Source organism: Scyliorhinus canicula, chromosome 15, assembly GCF_902713615.1.
Source record: "Scyliorhinus canicula chromosome 15, sScyCan1.1, whole genome shotgun sequence".
NCBI lineage: Eukaryota > Metazoa > Chordata > Chondrichthyes > Carcharhiniformes > Scyliorhinidae > Scyliorhinus > Scyliorhinus canicula.
The window spans coordinates 44,165,873-44,182,667 of NC_052160.1; the positions used below are offsets into that span (position 1 = coordinate 44,165,873).

At 50.6% G+C, this 16,795-nt stretch overlaps 1 protein-coding gene across 2 annotated transcripts in view; it reads right to left on the reverse strand.

Moving 5' to 3' along the window:
- Window positions 1-1,375: 1,375 nt before the first annotated feature.
- The window catches only part of LOC119978732 (sodium/myo-inositol cotransporter 2-like), a 265,078-nt gene continuing 249,658 nt past the window's right edge, over window positions 1,376-16,795 (reverse strand). For both annotated transcript variants that reach the window (XM_038820565.1, XM_038820564.1), the window contains one exon: window positions 1,376-1,609. In XM_038820565.1, coding sequence (XP_038676493.1) covers window positions 1,404-1,609 — 206 coding nt within the window. In that variant the 3' untranslated portion in view covers window positions 1,376-1,403. The remainder of the gene's footprint in view (window positions 1,610-16,795) is intronic.

Sequence of the window (16,795 nt, forward strand, 5' to 3'; positions counted from 1 at the left end):
CTTGTGAACACCTCAGTCCTGCTGAGTGTAACCTGTCCCTTCTGAATAAGCGCCTTCTTCCCCAGAAGTTCCTCAATGCACCAACACCTGAAGCCCCACTCTTGCACCTGCTTTAAGCCATATCTTGATTCTCTCTATTTTCCCACTTATATTCTTACAAGAAGGTGGCACGAGGAATAATCTTTCTTTCAAAGTCCTACTCTTTAATTTTCTCCCTACTTCCTGAAAATCTGACCTTGGGACCCAAATGCCTGGCCTTTTTATATCATTTGTACCATGCATTATATCATGTATCATAATTTCTGACTCCCTCCCTTCCAGAATATTCTGCACTCTCTCTGTGATGCCCTTAACCTTGGCACTAGGGAGGCAACACACCATGCATGGCTCACGATGATAGTTCCAGAAATACACATCTCCCTGACTATGGAATCTCCAATAACGTCTGCATTTGTACGCTTTGCTATTAACATCCATGCAGTCTCGTGCCCTTTAGTACCATGGTTTGGGAACATTCCTTCTGGGTATTATCACTCTGAGCAATCTCCAGAGCCGAATAAGACTGGTACACATGCTGAAGAATCATAGAACTTACAGGGCAGGAGGTCTCTCGACCATCGAGTCTGCACCGCCCGTAACCCACTAGTCCCATAAGGCAGCTTTAAAATCTCTCTCTCTCTTTCTCTGCCTGTTGACTTAGAGAGCTTTCTACAATCTGCAGTTTCAGAGTCAATACATGTTTAGGAGACCGCTGGCTACAAAGAGCTACGTCGGCAGCAAAGAATAATCTCATCACTGATCCCTTTTTCAATTTAAACCTTTTCCCTCCATTCCCATCGTTATGTGTGTCTGGGTGGAGGGTTGGACACTAAGGGGCAATTTAGCATGGCCAATCCACCAAACCTGCACATTTTTGGACTGTGGGAGTAAACTAGAGCACCGGAGAAAACCCACACAGTCACCCGAGTCCCCGGAGTGTCCTGAAGTTCCAACATGTTGCAGAAATTACAAGCAACAGAGCTCAGATGCCCACTCATGATCTAAAGAGAACCCCATTCTGTCCCCTCTTTAACATTTTAGTTAGAACCTTGTTTAAACTATGAATTCTAATTATTTTTGAAAAAATTGTTTGTTGAACCTTTATTTCGTGGCAATGAAAGAGAAAGAAGAGGTGTGCACCATTTTTGAGACATTACACCATAACTAAAAGAAACTGTATTAAACTTAATCAATTTGTATTATAAATTCTCCTTCAATCATATCCTGGAAATTAAATCCGATATCCACAATGTGGATTTTCGAAAGCCTACCTATGTAACAGATGATATATCTGTGATGTATATGGAGAGTTTCAATAAAAAAATAATAGTGCATCTCTGCATACATAAGATTGTTTTATTGTCTTAAGCAAAATAACAATAAAGAAAGATAATGACAGTTAGACAAATGATTAAATTAGCATTGACGATGTAGCGCCGGACTGGCTCCTCATACAGTGAGGTAATATATCGTTCATCAGTGCTTTCATAAGGCATATTTGCACGTGTTGTATCCAACCCACAGATCCACATCAAGATGCTCATTGTTCTTGATTTCATTGTCTTTTCACCTAGCAGAGAACAGGTATTACTGTCATTGATTGCAGAATTCTATACACAATGTCCTGATTTTTAAATCAATGTTTTAAGTAAGTCTTCCCTAAATCATTCCACCTACCTTCAATGCTTAACCTGCCATTACTAACTCATTCACTTCATTCTCCACCTACCCATGTAGACCACTAAAAGCAAGATACCAGATGCAGTGGTGGTAAGTGTTATCTGTATTCAAGATAATAGAACTTTAGTGATCTACCCAAGGTAAGAGAACTACCACCTTCTCTTTTTCACTTTAACACTGGACTGTGTTAACTAATAATCTTTTAAAAATTGAATCACAAGTCTTTATTGTGGCTTATTTAATAACCAACTTGAGCTACTATTTAAAACTTCCATCACATGGACTTCTTGCATATTGCCCTTACAACTTACAACTCTTTGGGCATGATTCAACAGAAACATTTCAAAGTCCAGTTTTGAACATGTTTGGTGGGTGTTTCACGACGTCCACGTTGGCGAGATCATGGCCAGTATTCAACAGCACTTAGTGCCAGAAATGAATCCCCACTAGATTTTCGGCATGCCTGGCTTCCTTGCCATCTGATTCACCATACTCGCGCCGGAGGAGCTCACCACTAACAAGGGGGAGCTGCTTTTGAATTCTGCCTCACCACTCACTCCCAGACAACAAGCAAGCATGGCGAGCACAGACTTGTTCCTCACTTTGGCAATGCCAACCTGGCCAGACTGGGTGAGAGGCAGGCCATCCTGTACCCCCGAGGAGGTCGGAGAACGAGCAGCAGGGTCAGCAATGCTGCCTGGGAGGCAGTGTCAGCAGCTGTCAGTGCTAGCAGCATGACCAAGAGGACCGCCGTCCAATGTAGGAAGAAGACAAACGACCTTCACTGAGTTGCAAAGGTAAATTACCACCTCTCTGTCGTGGCATCAGTTTCCACTGCAACCCCTCAAATTCCCAAATCCCCACCCCCATAAATCACTGGCTGACACCTCGCATCCTCCCCACATCTGATTTTCATGCTTGTTCTTCAGAAAATCCTGGCACCCACCAGCACAACCCCTTCACGTCCAGGTGCCAACACATTCCACCTACTAGAAACCCTCCTGACTCATTAAGTGTGTAGCTTGAAACGCCCGCCCTTTGTCCCCACAGGAGAAGTTAGCCCATAATAAACAGCAAAGGACCAAGACAGGAGGCAGAGTCTCAGAGATTTGAGTCCTCACTCGCTATGAGGAAGGGCCCTGGAAATTATGGGCTTGCCCGAGGAGAGAACAGCCACCGGCAGCAAGGTTGGCCTGCACCAGAGAGGTGAGATGAGGATACAATGCTCCTTCACCTGTCTCATGTGAGTAGTTCATGTCAGACAAACTGATCCTTCCCTCTCACTGACCACATATCCATTGTCTCACAAGATCTCTATCTGATGAGACCGGGCCATCCGGAGTCGTTTCACACCCACCACCCAAGAGACCAACTCGGAGGAAAGCTCCAAGGAGACCACCATCGAGGTGGCACAGTTATTACCCGCACCTTCCATCAGCGCAGAGGCACACACCTAGGTGGATGACATTAGTGGCCAGGCTTCTGGGGCACAATCTGGTCAGCACCACACATTTGCACATCAGGTGGAACAGCAACATCCAAGGGAGACAGCTGTTGGAGGTTGTGGTGATATGCATCAGTGCACATAGTATTGATAACATTTCCGACCAGTAGGTGGTGTCAGACATCCATCACGTGACTGGAGACACCTGCCAGTTGGTAGTAGGACGTATGGGAGGATAGTCGCACTTAAGAGTAGTTCCAGGAGAATTTTAAAAATAAATAAATTTGAGGACCAAATTATTACTTTTCCAATTAAGGGACAGTTCCACCTAGCTTGCACATCTTTGGGTTGTGGGGGTGAAACCCAGACAGACATGGGTTCTAGGAGAATTAACTGAATTCACTTAGTAGCCTTTGTCTGTATTATAGTTCCTGTGCTATCTTTCCATGTATTTGTTAATAAATCATCTTTCTAGTTAAACAACTAGATGTTCTGTGTACATCACTGCAATGGCAATACCTCAGAACATAACATGGTACCAGGCGTCCAGAACATTTAAAGATTATAACAGAGAAGATGAGGTGAAATAGGCTGAAGAACGAACAAATAAGATTCTTCCGCTGACCTGGTGAACTGCGACCATCTGCAACTATACGTAACAAACAATAGTGAAGTTATGTTGGCGAGAGGTGACAAGAGGTATCTTGCGTTGCTGCTCATGGCAGCAGGTCCTCAAGCAGTGGAAATAGGCAATACCTTCGCTTTTGACAGTGAAGAGGAAAGCAAGAGCTCTGATTAAGTGATAAAGTACTTTGATTGGCAGTGCTCTCCGAAGAAAAACAAAATATTTGAACGATACACATTTCATATCAGTACCCAAAAAGCAGGCAAATCTTTTGATAGCTTTGTGACCAACTTGACATTGAAGACCCAGTCTTGAAATTTCGATAATCTAAAGTCATCGATGATCCGTGACCAGATAGTGTTTGGAATATCAAATGATAAACTCCGTCAGACATTGTTGGAGGAAGAAGACCTGAAATTAGAAAATGCTATCAAGATCTGCCATGCAAGTGAGCTGGCTGCTCAGCACATTAGTATGCACAGCTTGAAACATTTTGCCGCCAATCTCAAAGAAGACGCTGGCACCATAAGCACTGTGATGCAGTCAAAAAAGAAACGTCATCTCAGTGCGGGTGGCCATTTTGAGAAACCAACTGAATCCACCACATTGTGTCAGCAATGCGGCAATAGACATTTGCCACAACGATGTCCCGCACTTGGAAAAGTCGGCTACAAGTCAGGCAGAATAAGTTATTTCGCTAGGCGATGTACCTGACATCCAACAGTTGACCAAACAGAATTAATTAGTGTGGATAATGAGATCTGCATCGACGACCTGGATGCTGTGATCGTGATCTCGACGAGGGTCACAAATTGTTCGACCAGCCAAAGCAGCAAAGTTTTCTTTACAATTTGTAGCCATAGGGATGCGGATGTGAAGACCATAGAGGTTAGATGGACAATTCCATTGATGGTGAATGGCACGCTAATCCAATGTAAGCTTGACACGGGAGTGATGGCAAATCTAATCACTTTGTCGGCACTGAAACGGCTGAAAATCAGGCCGCAAATGGCCCCAAGAGCAGTTCTCATGAAGGACTGTAATGGTCAGCAGATCAAGATGTTAGGAGCATGTGATCTCGCAGTAACTGTCAAGGACAGTCGGTGGGTTCCTCTATGTGCCTCTGACTCGTAGAGCCGTCATTCTGTGTAACTCAACCTTCAATTAGTCCTTCAGTGGAGAAGGCACATGTCTCAGCGCATACCCAACTGGCTTCGCATTCTCCTTCAGCTGGATGCAGAATGTAAAAGGCAGAGTGCCAAAGCATCGAAACACCTCTGAATAGTCCTTCATGATGGGCTCAATGGATACCTGTCGGCGGGATGCTTTCTGCAGCGTACACCCGCTTAACGAGCCCAATCTCTTCACACGCTTCAACCCCAATGAACGATTCACACTCTGTCTCCACTATGGAGAATATGGGAAGGGCTCTTGACTGGTTTCAGCAGGTCAGGTTATGGAAGATGGAGTATGGTGGCACACTTGGCCACTTTGGAGGGTCCCTGAACAAAGGGAAACTCCAGAGTGCAGGGGCTCATCCACGTGACATACACACAGTTGGCGGCCATGTTGGCTGGCCCCTGGACAAAGGGAAACCCTGGAGTGCAGGGGCCTGGCCCCACGGGGAGAACGGTCACCATGGCCATTTTGGATGGTCCCCCTAACAAAGGGAAGCCCAACACCTTGTCTTGGCCAACAAGGTCTTCTTCTGCCAGAAAACATTACAGGCCATAGGTGAGTACATTACGAACAAGCGGAAGGGGGATGTCTCACCTTTTACCCACTTTCTGGGAGGCACTGAAGGCTGTGATTAGGAGAAAATTATTGCCTACAATGCTCGTAGAGATAGGAAAGAGAGGGTGCCAAGGCAATAACTGATTGACTCCATACTGGAAGGTGACAGAAGATACTCTGAGGCCCTGACTATAGAGCTTCTGGTGGAGAGGAAGGAGCTACAAATAGACTTTAACTTGTTATCCATCAGGAATGCAGTGCACCAACTCTGCCAGGCACTGGGAATGTTCAGTGAGCATGGAGAGAAGGCTAGCCGTCTGCTGGTACACCAGCTGAGAAAGCAGGCAGCCACAAGGGAAATAGCGCAGGTAAAATATAGCAAAGGCAGACTGGTAGCAAAACCAAATAGGTCAACAAAGCTTTTGAGACATTCTAGCGGGGGCTGTACACATCCGAGCACTCTAACAGGGACTCGGGGATGAAACAATTCCTCGATAGACTGGACATACCAGTCATGGGGGACGATAGATGGAGTGAGCTCAAATCACAAATAGGACTCAGGTCATGGACAATGTCAACTCCTTGCAGGCGGAGATCGCACCAGGACCCGATGGGTTCCCGGTGGACGTTTACAAAACATTTGCTCCAGTTCTCGCCCCGCACCTGCGGGAGATGATCGCCGATTCACTAGCGAGGGCACCCTGCCTCCAACGCTAACACAGGCCACCGTATCACTGATATCCCAAAAAAAGGAAAATACCCAACTGAATGCGGATCATACAGACAATTTCACTACTCAATGTGGATGTGAAAAACTGTAACCGTCTCATCTATCTTTATGTACAGTGTAAAAATGTAAAACTTAAATAAAAATATATTTTTAAAAAAGCTTTGATGCACGCATCTCCTTTCATGGTTCAATGGTCAAATCGGTGAAACCCCAATGTTTACAAACATTCTCCACATCAAAGAGAGGTAAGTACAATGCAATCACAGACTTGAATGATCGGAATGCACTTAGCTTTGGAATGCACTTACCTCTCTTTGATGTGCAAATGTTTGTAAACATTGGAGTTTTACCACTTAGAGTCATTGATCCATGAAGGGAGATGAATAAATCAAGGCTGCAGCTGGTTTGTGGAAGTGGTCAATCACAGCCTACTACCAGAAAGTTATGAATGGCTTGCAGCGAATTGATCTCAGGGGTCTAGATACAGGTCACAGCTGTTCTCCTTGGAGGAAGGACACATGGAGCTTTCAGGTAAGTGTTACAGATGTAATTCTTTTTACTCCCCCTGTCTGGACCACTCTCTAGCATTCAGATAACGGTCTCTTTTCGAGGTGGGGGGGCGCGGACGGTCTGTGAGGGGAGGGGGTTCCTTTAGTCAGAGGGAGCCTGTGGAGGTCCCTTTAGTTTGGGGGTCTCTATGGATGGTCCTTTTAGTTAGGTAGTCTCTGTGGGGGAGTCTCTTTAGTTAGAGAGTCTTTGTGGGAGGTCCCTTTAGTTAGGGGGGTCCCTGGGGGGCCTCCCTATTGCAGGTGTCCCTGGGTAGTGTCTCTCTATTACAGGGTCTCTGGGGAGGTCTGCCTATTGCAGGTGTCCCGGAGGGGGGGGGGGGGGTGGGTCTTCCTATTACAGGGTTCCTGGGGAGGGGGGGGGTGTTGTCTCCCTGATTCAGGTGGCGCTAGGTGGTGTCTCTGTATTACAGGATCCTTGGTGGGGAGGGGGGGGGGGTATGCCTATTGCAGGTATCTCGGGCGGGGGTGACGATTACAGGGTTTTCGGAGGGGTGGGTGTCTCCCTGTTTCAGGTGGCCTTGGGTGGTGTCTCTATTACAGGGTCCCTGGAGGGGTATGCCTATTGCAGATGTCTCTGGGGGGGGGGGGGGGGTGACGATTACAGGGTTTTGGGGGGGGGGTGTCTCCCTGTTTCAGGTGGCCTTGGGTGATGTCTCTATTACAGGGTCCTTGGAGGGGTATGCCTATTGCAGGTGTACCTGGGGAGGCTCCCTATTACAGGGGCCCCCACTCCTTCAGGGATCCCTGTGTGTGTGTGTGTGTGTGTAGGGGGGTCAGGTCGGGTAACTTAGGGTAAGGGGGGGCACCCAGGCAATCTGAGGGTGGGGAGCTGCGTTGTGATGCAGGGGGCGGTGACCGGGGCGGATTTGCAGTGTAGGGGGGGTGACCGCCATGGGACTTTGTTATCTGACCACCCACTCAAATCTGCGGACTGATAGTAGGAATTCCTTGTTTTCCTCGCCATGCATAAATTTGGATGGTAAGGAATATGGAATTGCTTCCCGATTTGTACTCCCAATTCCTCTCCACCAATGGGAAAACATAGGGCGTGATTCCCCGTCAGCCGACGCCGGAATCGAGAAAGGTGATTGGGCCTTTCAGAATACCATGCTCTGGTGCCTCAACAGCGGCGTCAATGCGTTCTAATCCGCACATACAGTAAATGCCATCACATATCATTAGCGGGCCTGACCCGTATTCTCCGGGGCATCCAGGATGCTCCGCCTCCGCCGGGTTAAATTTCACTTGTGGTTTCAATAATCAGGAAACAGGTGCTGTGGCTGATGAGGGAGAGAGAGGAGGTTGGACATATAGAGGCACGACCATGGGTTGCTGGTCCTGCCACTGGCAGGGCTGGCTGCGAGAAGGGGGAGGGCCCTCTGCCATGACTGGGGGTTGCAGTGCGGGGTGACCAAGAGATGGACCATGCTGTTTTCACACTCCCGAATATCTCTCCACTTACTCACTCAGCCATCTTGCTATGCACCCCACTGACCGCCCCATTGTGGCCTGTGATAGTGCAGAGTGACACCGGCCGTGGGTGCCCCTACCTCATTACACCTGCACCCCAGCCGCTACCCTCCACCCCACCACCCCACCACCCCCCCGCACCCCATCCCCCACCCTCCAACCCACCACCCCCGCACACCACCCACCAGCAGGGCAGCATGCCGCCCACCCAAGGGCAATGTCCACAGTAACCCACACAGGAGGACACTGGACGGGTGCCACAGAGCCCACTGCTGGCATGGGTAGCACCAGCCAACAGTACCCGTGACAGCAGGGATGGGCCCAAGGGCCAGAGGCCCCCACAGTGCTAAGCACCGACGGGGCCAGGGGTGCAGAGGGCCGAGTGCTGGGGGAATTGGACCTGGTTGGGTACGGGGATATGCACCATGCTAACATGCCTGCCACTCATGCCTGCAGACAATGGCTATCGGAATCCCACCAGGAATGGTGACCCACGTTTTGGCCGCTGCAGCCTTGGGGGATGCACCTAGACTGCATGAACAGGAGCTGCTTGAGGAGGACCCTGCTGTAGCAGAGTCAGCTGCCCAATTGGCCAAGGAGCCAGTGGGGAGGAGGCACAGCATGAGGCCACATGTGTAGCGGCAGCGCCTGTCATTCGAGGACCTACCAGACTGGGTGTGTCGCCGAAGACTTCGGATGCGCAGAGTGACAGTGCAACATATCTGCCTGATCATGGCACACCTGGTACTGCGGGGGTATGGGGAAGGACACCTGCTCATGATGGCAATCAAGGTGATGGTTGCCCTGAACCCCCCGGGGTACTTCCAGGTGCCAAATGGAGACCTGTCCAGGATATCACGAAGCTCAATGCACAGATGCATCCATGCCGTAAGGGAGGCCCTTTATGCACCGTCGGCACAATATATTAAATTCAATATGGACCGAGCCTACCAGGATGCCCGGCAGCAGGGTTCGCTATCATTGCCGAGTTGCCACTGATACAGGGAGTGATCGATGGGATGCATGCCCATGATGGGCCAGTCTTCACAAACCGAAAGGGGTTCCTCTCGATGAACGTACAGCTGGTATGTGACCATGGGATGCTCATCATGCACGTCTGCACGTAAAGCGTGTACGATGCCTTCATCCTGGCAAACTTGACAGTTTCTGAATTCTTTGAGGCACACTCATGGCTGAGGGGTTTGCTCTTGGGTGACAGGCACTACCTGATGTGGTCGTGGCTGATGACGCCTATCCAGAGGTCACAGGCCGACGCAACAACGACGCCCATGCAGCGACCAGGGTAGTGATCGAGCTGTGTTTCAGTATCCTGAAGATGCGGTTCAAGTGCCTAGACTGCTCTGGAGGGGTCCTTCAATATAGTGCTAGGAGATAGGAGAATCTCCCACATCGTGGTGGCCTGCTGCGTCCTCCACAACATCGTGCAGCAGACGGGCGACATGCTAGAGGAGGAAGAGGATGAATTCCAAGCTTCATCTGATGAGGAGGACACTGAGGAAAGTGAGGATTGGCAGGTCATGGGGCCTGGCAGGAACTGGAGGCCTCACAATGTCTGCGCCTGGGCTGGCATGCAGAGGGCACTCTAATTGCCTCCATGTTCACCGACTAAGGGACCTGGCCAGTGGCACGGACATCCCATCCTGCCCCCACATTTGCCCCACGGGCGACCACCCGTTCCCATGAAAACCCTCCCTGCGCCATCCCACCCCTCCCCTTGCAGCCCCCTTGCATGATTCCTACCTGACGCACTACAGCAGGTAGGTGCAGACCCTGGATTGGCAGTGACAGCGGGTCTGGTCCATGGGATGGAGGACCGGCTCTGTGATGAGCTCTGGTGCTCCACACCATTTGACAAAGTCTGACACCTGTCAACAGTAACATTTCCACCGCTCACCTGGGAGATCCCTGCATGCGAGCTGGGCATTCCATCACACGGTCTCACCGAACCCTTGGAGTGGTGGGGGTGGGGAATGGGGTAATGACGGATGGGGGTGGGGCACCAGAGTGGTGAACACTGGCTCAACTGTTGTCCATGACCCAAGCCCACCCCCAAAGTCTGCCCATTTCTCCTCCCCACTCATAGCGACCTCTCTGTAGCCAGCCTATCCCAAACCTCACCCCATTTGACAGAGCACTGAGGCAGTTTGAAATGTTGTGAACAAGTGCTTATTCTGAAACCGTGAACATATATGTGACGGTTTGTGCCCTAGCCTCTATCGCTATACTGTGTGTTGCACCCGTGTCAATTTAACTTCTACCTTTCTGGCCTTATGCTTAGGTGGATCCCCAGGCAATACATCTGGAGTGGAGGTGGACTGCTGCAGTTCCCACCCTTTGACTTGGGTCCCCTTTGGCGTCCGTCTGCTGGAGCGACCGAACCTGGATGAGCCTGGCTGCTGCTCGGATGTCCCAGGTAGCATGGTTCCACTCTGTTCTGCCCACTGCCCATCAGATGCTCCAGGGACAGGATGGGGAGTTCAAGGGGGTGAAATGTTCCGGCAACCCTGCAGATCCCCGGGCTACTCCTTGGGACGGAGGTGCGAGCGAGCTAACCCCCAAGGCTCCCCTGCCACCTGGTGCTGCGAATCCTGGAGGCTCACTCCCGTATCGACCAGGGTCTTAATGCTCAAGGCCAACGAACTGCACCTCCCTCTAGTATTGTGTCACATCACCTAGTGCCTCTGCTGAAACCCTCTGGGTCTGTGCCACATCAGCCAGTGTCTGTGCCACCTCCTTCCGTGCCTGGCTCAGGTCAACCAGAGCCCGGGAAATGCCATCGACGCCGTCAACCATGACCCACTGTGACTGGGCCATTATCTGGAGCACTGTTGATGTGCGGGGTGGTGGTGGTTGGGGGGCTGTGTGGGTGGTGTGCGGGGGTAGGGGTGGTGGAGAGGGGAGCGATGTGGGGGGTGGGTTAAGTGGTGACGAGGGTTATGACACACTTGCCATGGAAACGCACAATTGCCGACCTTGGCCTCAGCAACTGCACTCCCTCTGGGCCCACCAACCAGGTCCAGTGCACACTGCTCCGTTGCGATGACGGACAGCAGATCCGGTGCAGAGCCGCCTCTGCCACCTGTGCCCAGGCCCTTCCCCCCTCCCCCGGGACATAGGGTAGCTCACCTCTGCTCCACGGCATCCAGTAGGGTCTCCAGCTCTGCATTCCTGAACCGGGGTGCCGGTCTCCCTGCTGCCACGTTGTTGGCTGGGTTGAGCGCTAATATGTGGCTGCAGTTTGTCAGCCTCTCGAGTTTCAAGCCTGACTGCAGCGTATCCAATACCATTTTTCATTGGAATCGATCGTGTTCCACATGGCGCTGGTGCTAGCCCATTAACGCTAAATGGAGAGCCTGCCCATCGTCTCCCAAATGGAGAATTCACCCCCTTCTTTCCTCATCCTAATGAGATTCTGGGCTTAAGTTGCCATTTATACTGACGGCTAATGTGGGTTCAAAATTCTGCCCTCGTCAATCTGATACTGTACATCCGTACTGCACTCCCTCCAAGATCAATAGATCCATCTAACGGTGTGGTTCTATTCTGGTCCAATCTAACCAGGACATTGTATACGCAACTTTTTGCACACCCCTCCCTGCCTCCACACACTCGCTTTGTAGTCTCATCCTCTCGATATCGCATTTCATTAGTTTTAAAATTTTATTCATGGTGTTTTAATGTTCTATGTTCAGAGAGCTCCACTGTTTCCCCATCTTCATCATTTAGAAAGTATTCTTCAGTCCTTTTTAGATCTAAATATATGATCCCACAATTGCTTACTTTGAAATCCATTTGCCACAGATTTGCTATTCACTTAAACGATGTTGAAAACAGCAAAGCACAAGTGGAGAGACAGTTCAGAGAATGAAAACACTATGAGAAGAGAGGCAGCTTGCACTGTGAAAGGGGCACAATTGGAGAGACAATCAGGAGATTGTAGACAACGTGAGTGGAGAGACAGAGTGTGAAAACGGTGAGTGGAGAGACAGAGTGTGAAAACAGAGTGAATGGAGAGATATTCAGAGTGTGAAAACAGAGTGAATGGAGAGATATTCAGAGTGTGAAAACAGTGAGTGGAGAGATATTCAGAGTGTGAAAACAGTGAATGGAGAGATATTCAGAGTGTGAAAACAAAGTGAATGGAGAGATATTCAGAGTGTGAAAACAGAGTGAGTGGAGAGATATTCAGAGTGTGAAAACAGAGTGAGTGGAGAGATATTCAGAGTGTGAAAATAAAGTGAATGGAGAGATATTCAGAGTGTGAAAACAGAGTGAGTGGAGAGATATTCAGAGTGTGAAAACAGAGTGAGTGGAGAGATATTCAGAGTGTGAAAACAGAGTGAATGGACAGATATTCAGAGTGTGAAAACAGAATAAGTGGAAAGATATTCAGAGTGGGAAAAGAGAGTGAATGGAGATACAGAGTGTGAAAACAGATTGAATGGGAGATATTCAGAGTGTGAAAACAGAATAATTGGAGAGATATTCAGTCTTTGAAAACAGTGAGTGGAGAGATATTCAGAGTGTGAAAACAAAGTGAATGGAGAGACATTCAGAGTGTGAAAATAAAGTGAATGGAGAGACAGAGTGTGAAAACAGAATGAATGGAGAGATATTCAGAGTGCGAAAACAGAGTGGAGATATATTCAGAGTGTGAAAACAGAGTGAGTGGAGAGATATTCAGAGTGTGGGGGCAGAAGCCCCCCGCCAGGATAGTCACCTGGAACGTAAGAGGACTCAACGGCCCAGTGAAGAGATCCAGAGTCCTCACCTACCTAAGAAATATGAGGGCCGACAAGTCTTCCTCCAAGAGACACACCTGAGAGAGCAGGACCGACTGCGGGTGAGAAAAGGCTGGGTGGGACAAACCATTCCTGCTATGGGACAAGGGCCAGGGGAGTGGTGATATTGATCAGCAAGAGGACGATGTTTAGGGCGACAAAGACGATTACGGACCCGGGGGGACGGTACGTCATGGTCAGCGGGGCCCTGGATGGGGCACCGGTGGTACTAGTCAACGTGCACGCGCCCAACTGGGACGATACAAGCTTCATCAAAAAGACCATGGCAGAAATCCCAGACATAGCGACGCACCGACTAAACATTGGGGGGGGGGGGGGACTTCAACTGTGTACAGGATCCAAAGACGGACAGATCAAACCACAAAACGGGGAAAACTTCAAGCATGGCAAGGGAACTCAGTAACTTTATGGAGCAGATGGGAGCGGTGGACCCCTAGAAGTTCGCCCACCCGGGGGAGAAGGAATTCTCCTTCTGCTCCCCAGTACACAACGTATACACTAGAATTGACTTCTTTGTGGTGGGGAAAACGGTGCTTCCAGGGACAGACAAAGTGGAATACTCTGCAATTGTGATATCAGACCACGCTCCACATTACATGGACGTGCGGCTAGAGACGGGCAAGGCCCAGCGCCCCACATGGAGGTTGGACGGTGCCTTACTAGCTGACAAGGCCTTCAACGAAAGGATAATACGGGCCATAGCAGAGTACACGGAGAACAACCGGAACGGGGAGGTCTCACCCTCCACGTTCTGGGAAGCGCTAAAAGCCGTACTAAGAGGGGAAATCATTGCTTACAAAGCACAAAGAGATAGGGAGGAAAGGGTGGCTAGGCAGCAGCTGGTCGACTCCATACTGGAGGTAGACCGTAAATACTCCGACGCCCCAACCCTGGAGCTCCTGACGGAGAGAAAACAGCTACAAAGGAACTTTGACCTGCTCTCCACCAAGAAAGCAGTGCACCAACTCCGACAGGTGCGCGGGACCCTGTACAAACATGGAGACAAAGCCAGTCGCCTGTTGGCACACCAGCTGAGAAAGCAGGCAGCCACCAGAGAAATTGCACAAATCAGGGGTACCGGAAGCACGTTGGAAACAGAACCGGAAAAGGTTAACAAAGCCTTCAAGGTCTTCTACCAAGAACTGTACACCTCAGAGCCCCCAAGGGGGGAATGTGGGATGAAACGTTTCCTTGATGGACTGGACGTCCCAGTCGAGGGGGAGGGCAGAAAACGGGGCCTGGAAGCACCACTAGCACTGGGAGAGATCATGGACAGCATTAGCTCCATGCAGGCGGGGAAGGCGCCGGGACCGGACTTTTTCCCGGCGGACTTCTACAAAAGATTTGCGACAGCATTGGCACCGCACCTGCGGGAGATGTTCACAGACTCACTAGCTAGGGGCACACTGCCACCCACGCTAGCACAGGCCTCAATCTCGCTGATACCTAAGAAAGACAAAGACCCAACGGAATGTGGGTCATACAGACCTATCTCACTGCTGAACGCAGACGCCAAAATACTGGCCAAAATCCTAGGCAAAAGACTGTGGCAAATCCTAGGCAAAAGCTAGAAGACTGTGTACCTGAGGTGGTTATAGAGGACCAGACGAGCTTCGTCAAAGGTAGACAGCTTACCTCAAACATCAGGCGCCTTCTGAACGTGATAATGACCCCCTCCGGGGAGAGAACACAAGAGGTGATCGTCTCCCTGGACGCAGAAAAGGCCTTCAACAGAGTCGAATAGAAATACCTCATAGAGGTACTGGAGCGGTTCGGGCTTGGAACAGGGTTCACCTCCTGGGTAAAGCTCCTATACAACGCCCCCATGGCGAGCGTACAGACCAACAATACCAACTCCCAATACTTCCAACTGCACAGGGGCACCAGACAAGGATGCCCACTGTCCCCTGCTGTTTGCCCTAGCGATCGAACCACTAGCAATCACGCTCAGGGCAGCAAAAAGCTGGAGGGGGATCCGAAGGGGAGGCAGAGAGCACAGAGTCTCACTCTATGCATATGACCTGCTCCTCTACATTTCAGACCCACAGAGCAGCATGGGCGGAATCATTGCACTCCTGAAAGAGTTTGGAGCCTCCTCGGGCTACAAACTCAACATGAGCAAAAGCCAGATCTTCCCAGTACACCCGCAAGGGGAGGGGGGGGGGGGGGGGGGGCAGCACTAAAGGGGCTGCCGTTTAAACAAGCCCGACACAAATTCCGCTACATGGTGATCCAAATAGCCCATGACTGGAAAGGGATCCACAAATGGAACCTCACCAGTCTGACGGAGGAAGTAAAAAAGGACCTGCAAAGATGGAACAGACTCCCACTCTCCCTCGCGGGGAGAGTCCAGACGATCAAAATGAACGTATTGCCCAGGTTCCTCTTCCTGTTTAGATCCATCCCGATCTACATCCCCAAGGCCTTTTTCAAAGCGTTGGACAAACTAATCATGGCGTTCGTATGGGGGTAAAAATGCTAGGATCCCAAAAAAGGTCCTACAAAAAACAAAATCCAGAGGGGGCTAGCCCTCCCGAATCTACAATTCTACCACTGGGCGGCAACAGCCGAGCGAATAAGGGGATGGATCAAGAAGCCAGAGGCCGAGTGGGTGCGCGCGGAGGAGGCTTCCTGCGTGGGAATCTCCCTCCGGGCCCTCGCCACGGCAGCACTCCCATCCCCACCCAAAAAATACTCCAGCAGCCCGGTGGTGAGAGCCACCGTCCAATCCTGGAACCAACTGCGGCAGCAATTTGGCCTGACCACAATGTCGGACAAAACTCCCATCTGCTACAACCATAGGTTCACACCAGCACTGACTGACGCCACCTTCAAAAGGTGGAGGCAGGACGGAGGGACAGTGTCAGTCAGGGACCTATACCGGACGGCAGGGTCGCAACACTGGACGAACTGACAGAGAAATTTCAGCTAGCCAGGGGGAGCGAGCTAAGGTATCTGCTGCTTAAAAACTTCCTACGAAAGGAGACAAGGATGTACCCACAACCGCCACGACAGACACTACTGGAAGAATTACTGGACGCAAGCATACTCGACAAGGGAAACTGTAGTGACATGTACGACCGACTGACAGAAAGGGCGGACATCGTACTGGACGCAACAAGAAAGAAATGGGAGGAGGACCTGGGGATTGAGATAGGATCGGGACTCTGGAGCAATGCACTGCATAGGGTCAACAGCACCGCCACGTGCGCAAGGCTCAGCCTGACGCAGCTAAAAGTGGTACATAGAGCCCACTTAACAAGAACCCGTATGAGTAGGTTCTTCCCGGAGGTGGAGGATAGATGTGAACGGTGCCAAGGAGGCCCGGCCAACCACGCCCACATGTTCTGGGAGAGATAGACTGGGGGGGGTGGGGGGGGGGGGCTAAAACTGAGGAAGGAAAGGTGAACCACGGTGGGGGGGGGGGGAGGGGTAGACAGCTAAACCTGAGGAAAGAAAGGCGAACCGTGTGGGGGGGGGGGGGGGGGGGTAAACAAGAGAGGAGAACCAGCGGGATGGGGCAGGGAAATGGGAGCTGGAAGGAAGGCACGGGAAGCAAAAATGTGCATGACATCTCCAGAAGCGGGGAACGAGGAAAATAAAGAGGGAGGACTGGAGGAGCTCTGGAAGTGGAGGCGAGCGCGGGATGGCAGCAAGGCCCGTCCGGGAGAAACAGGCGAC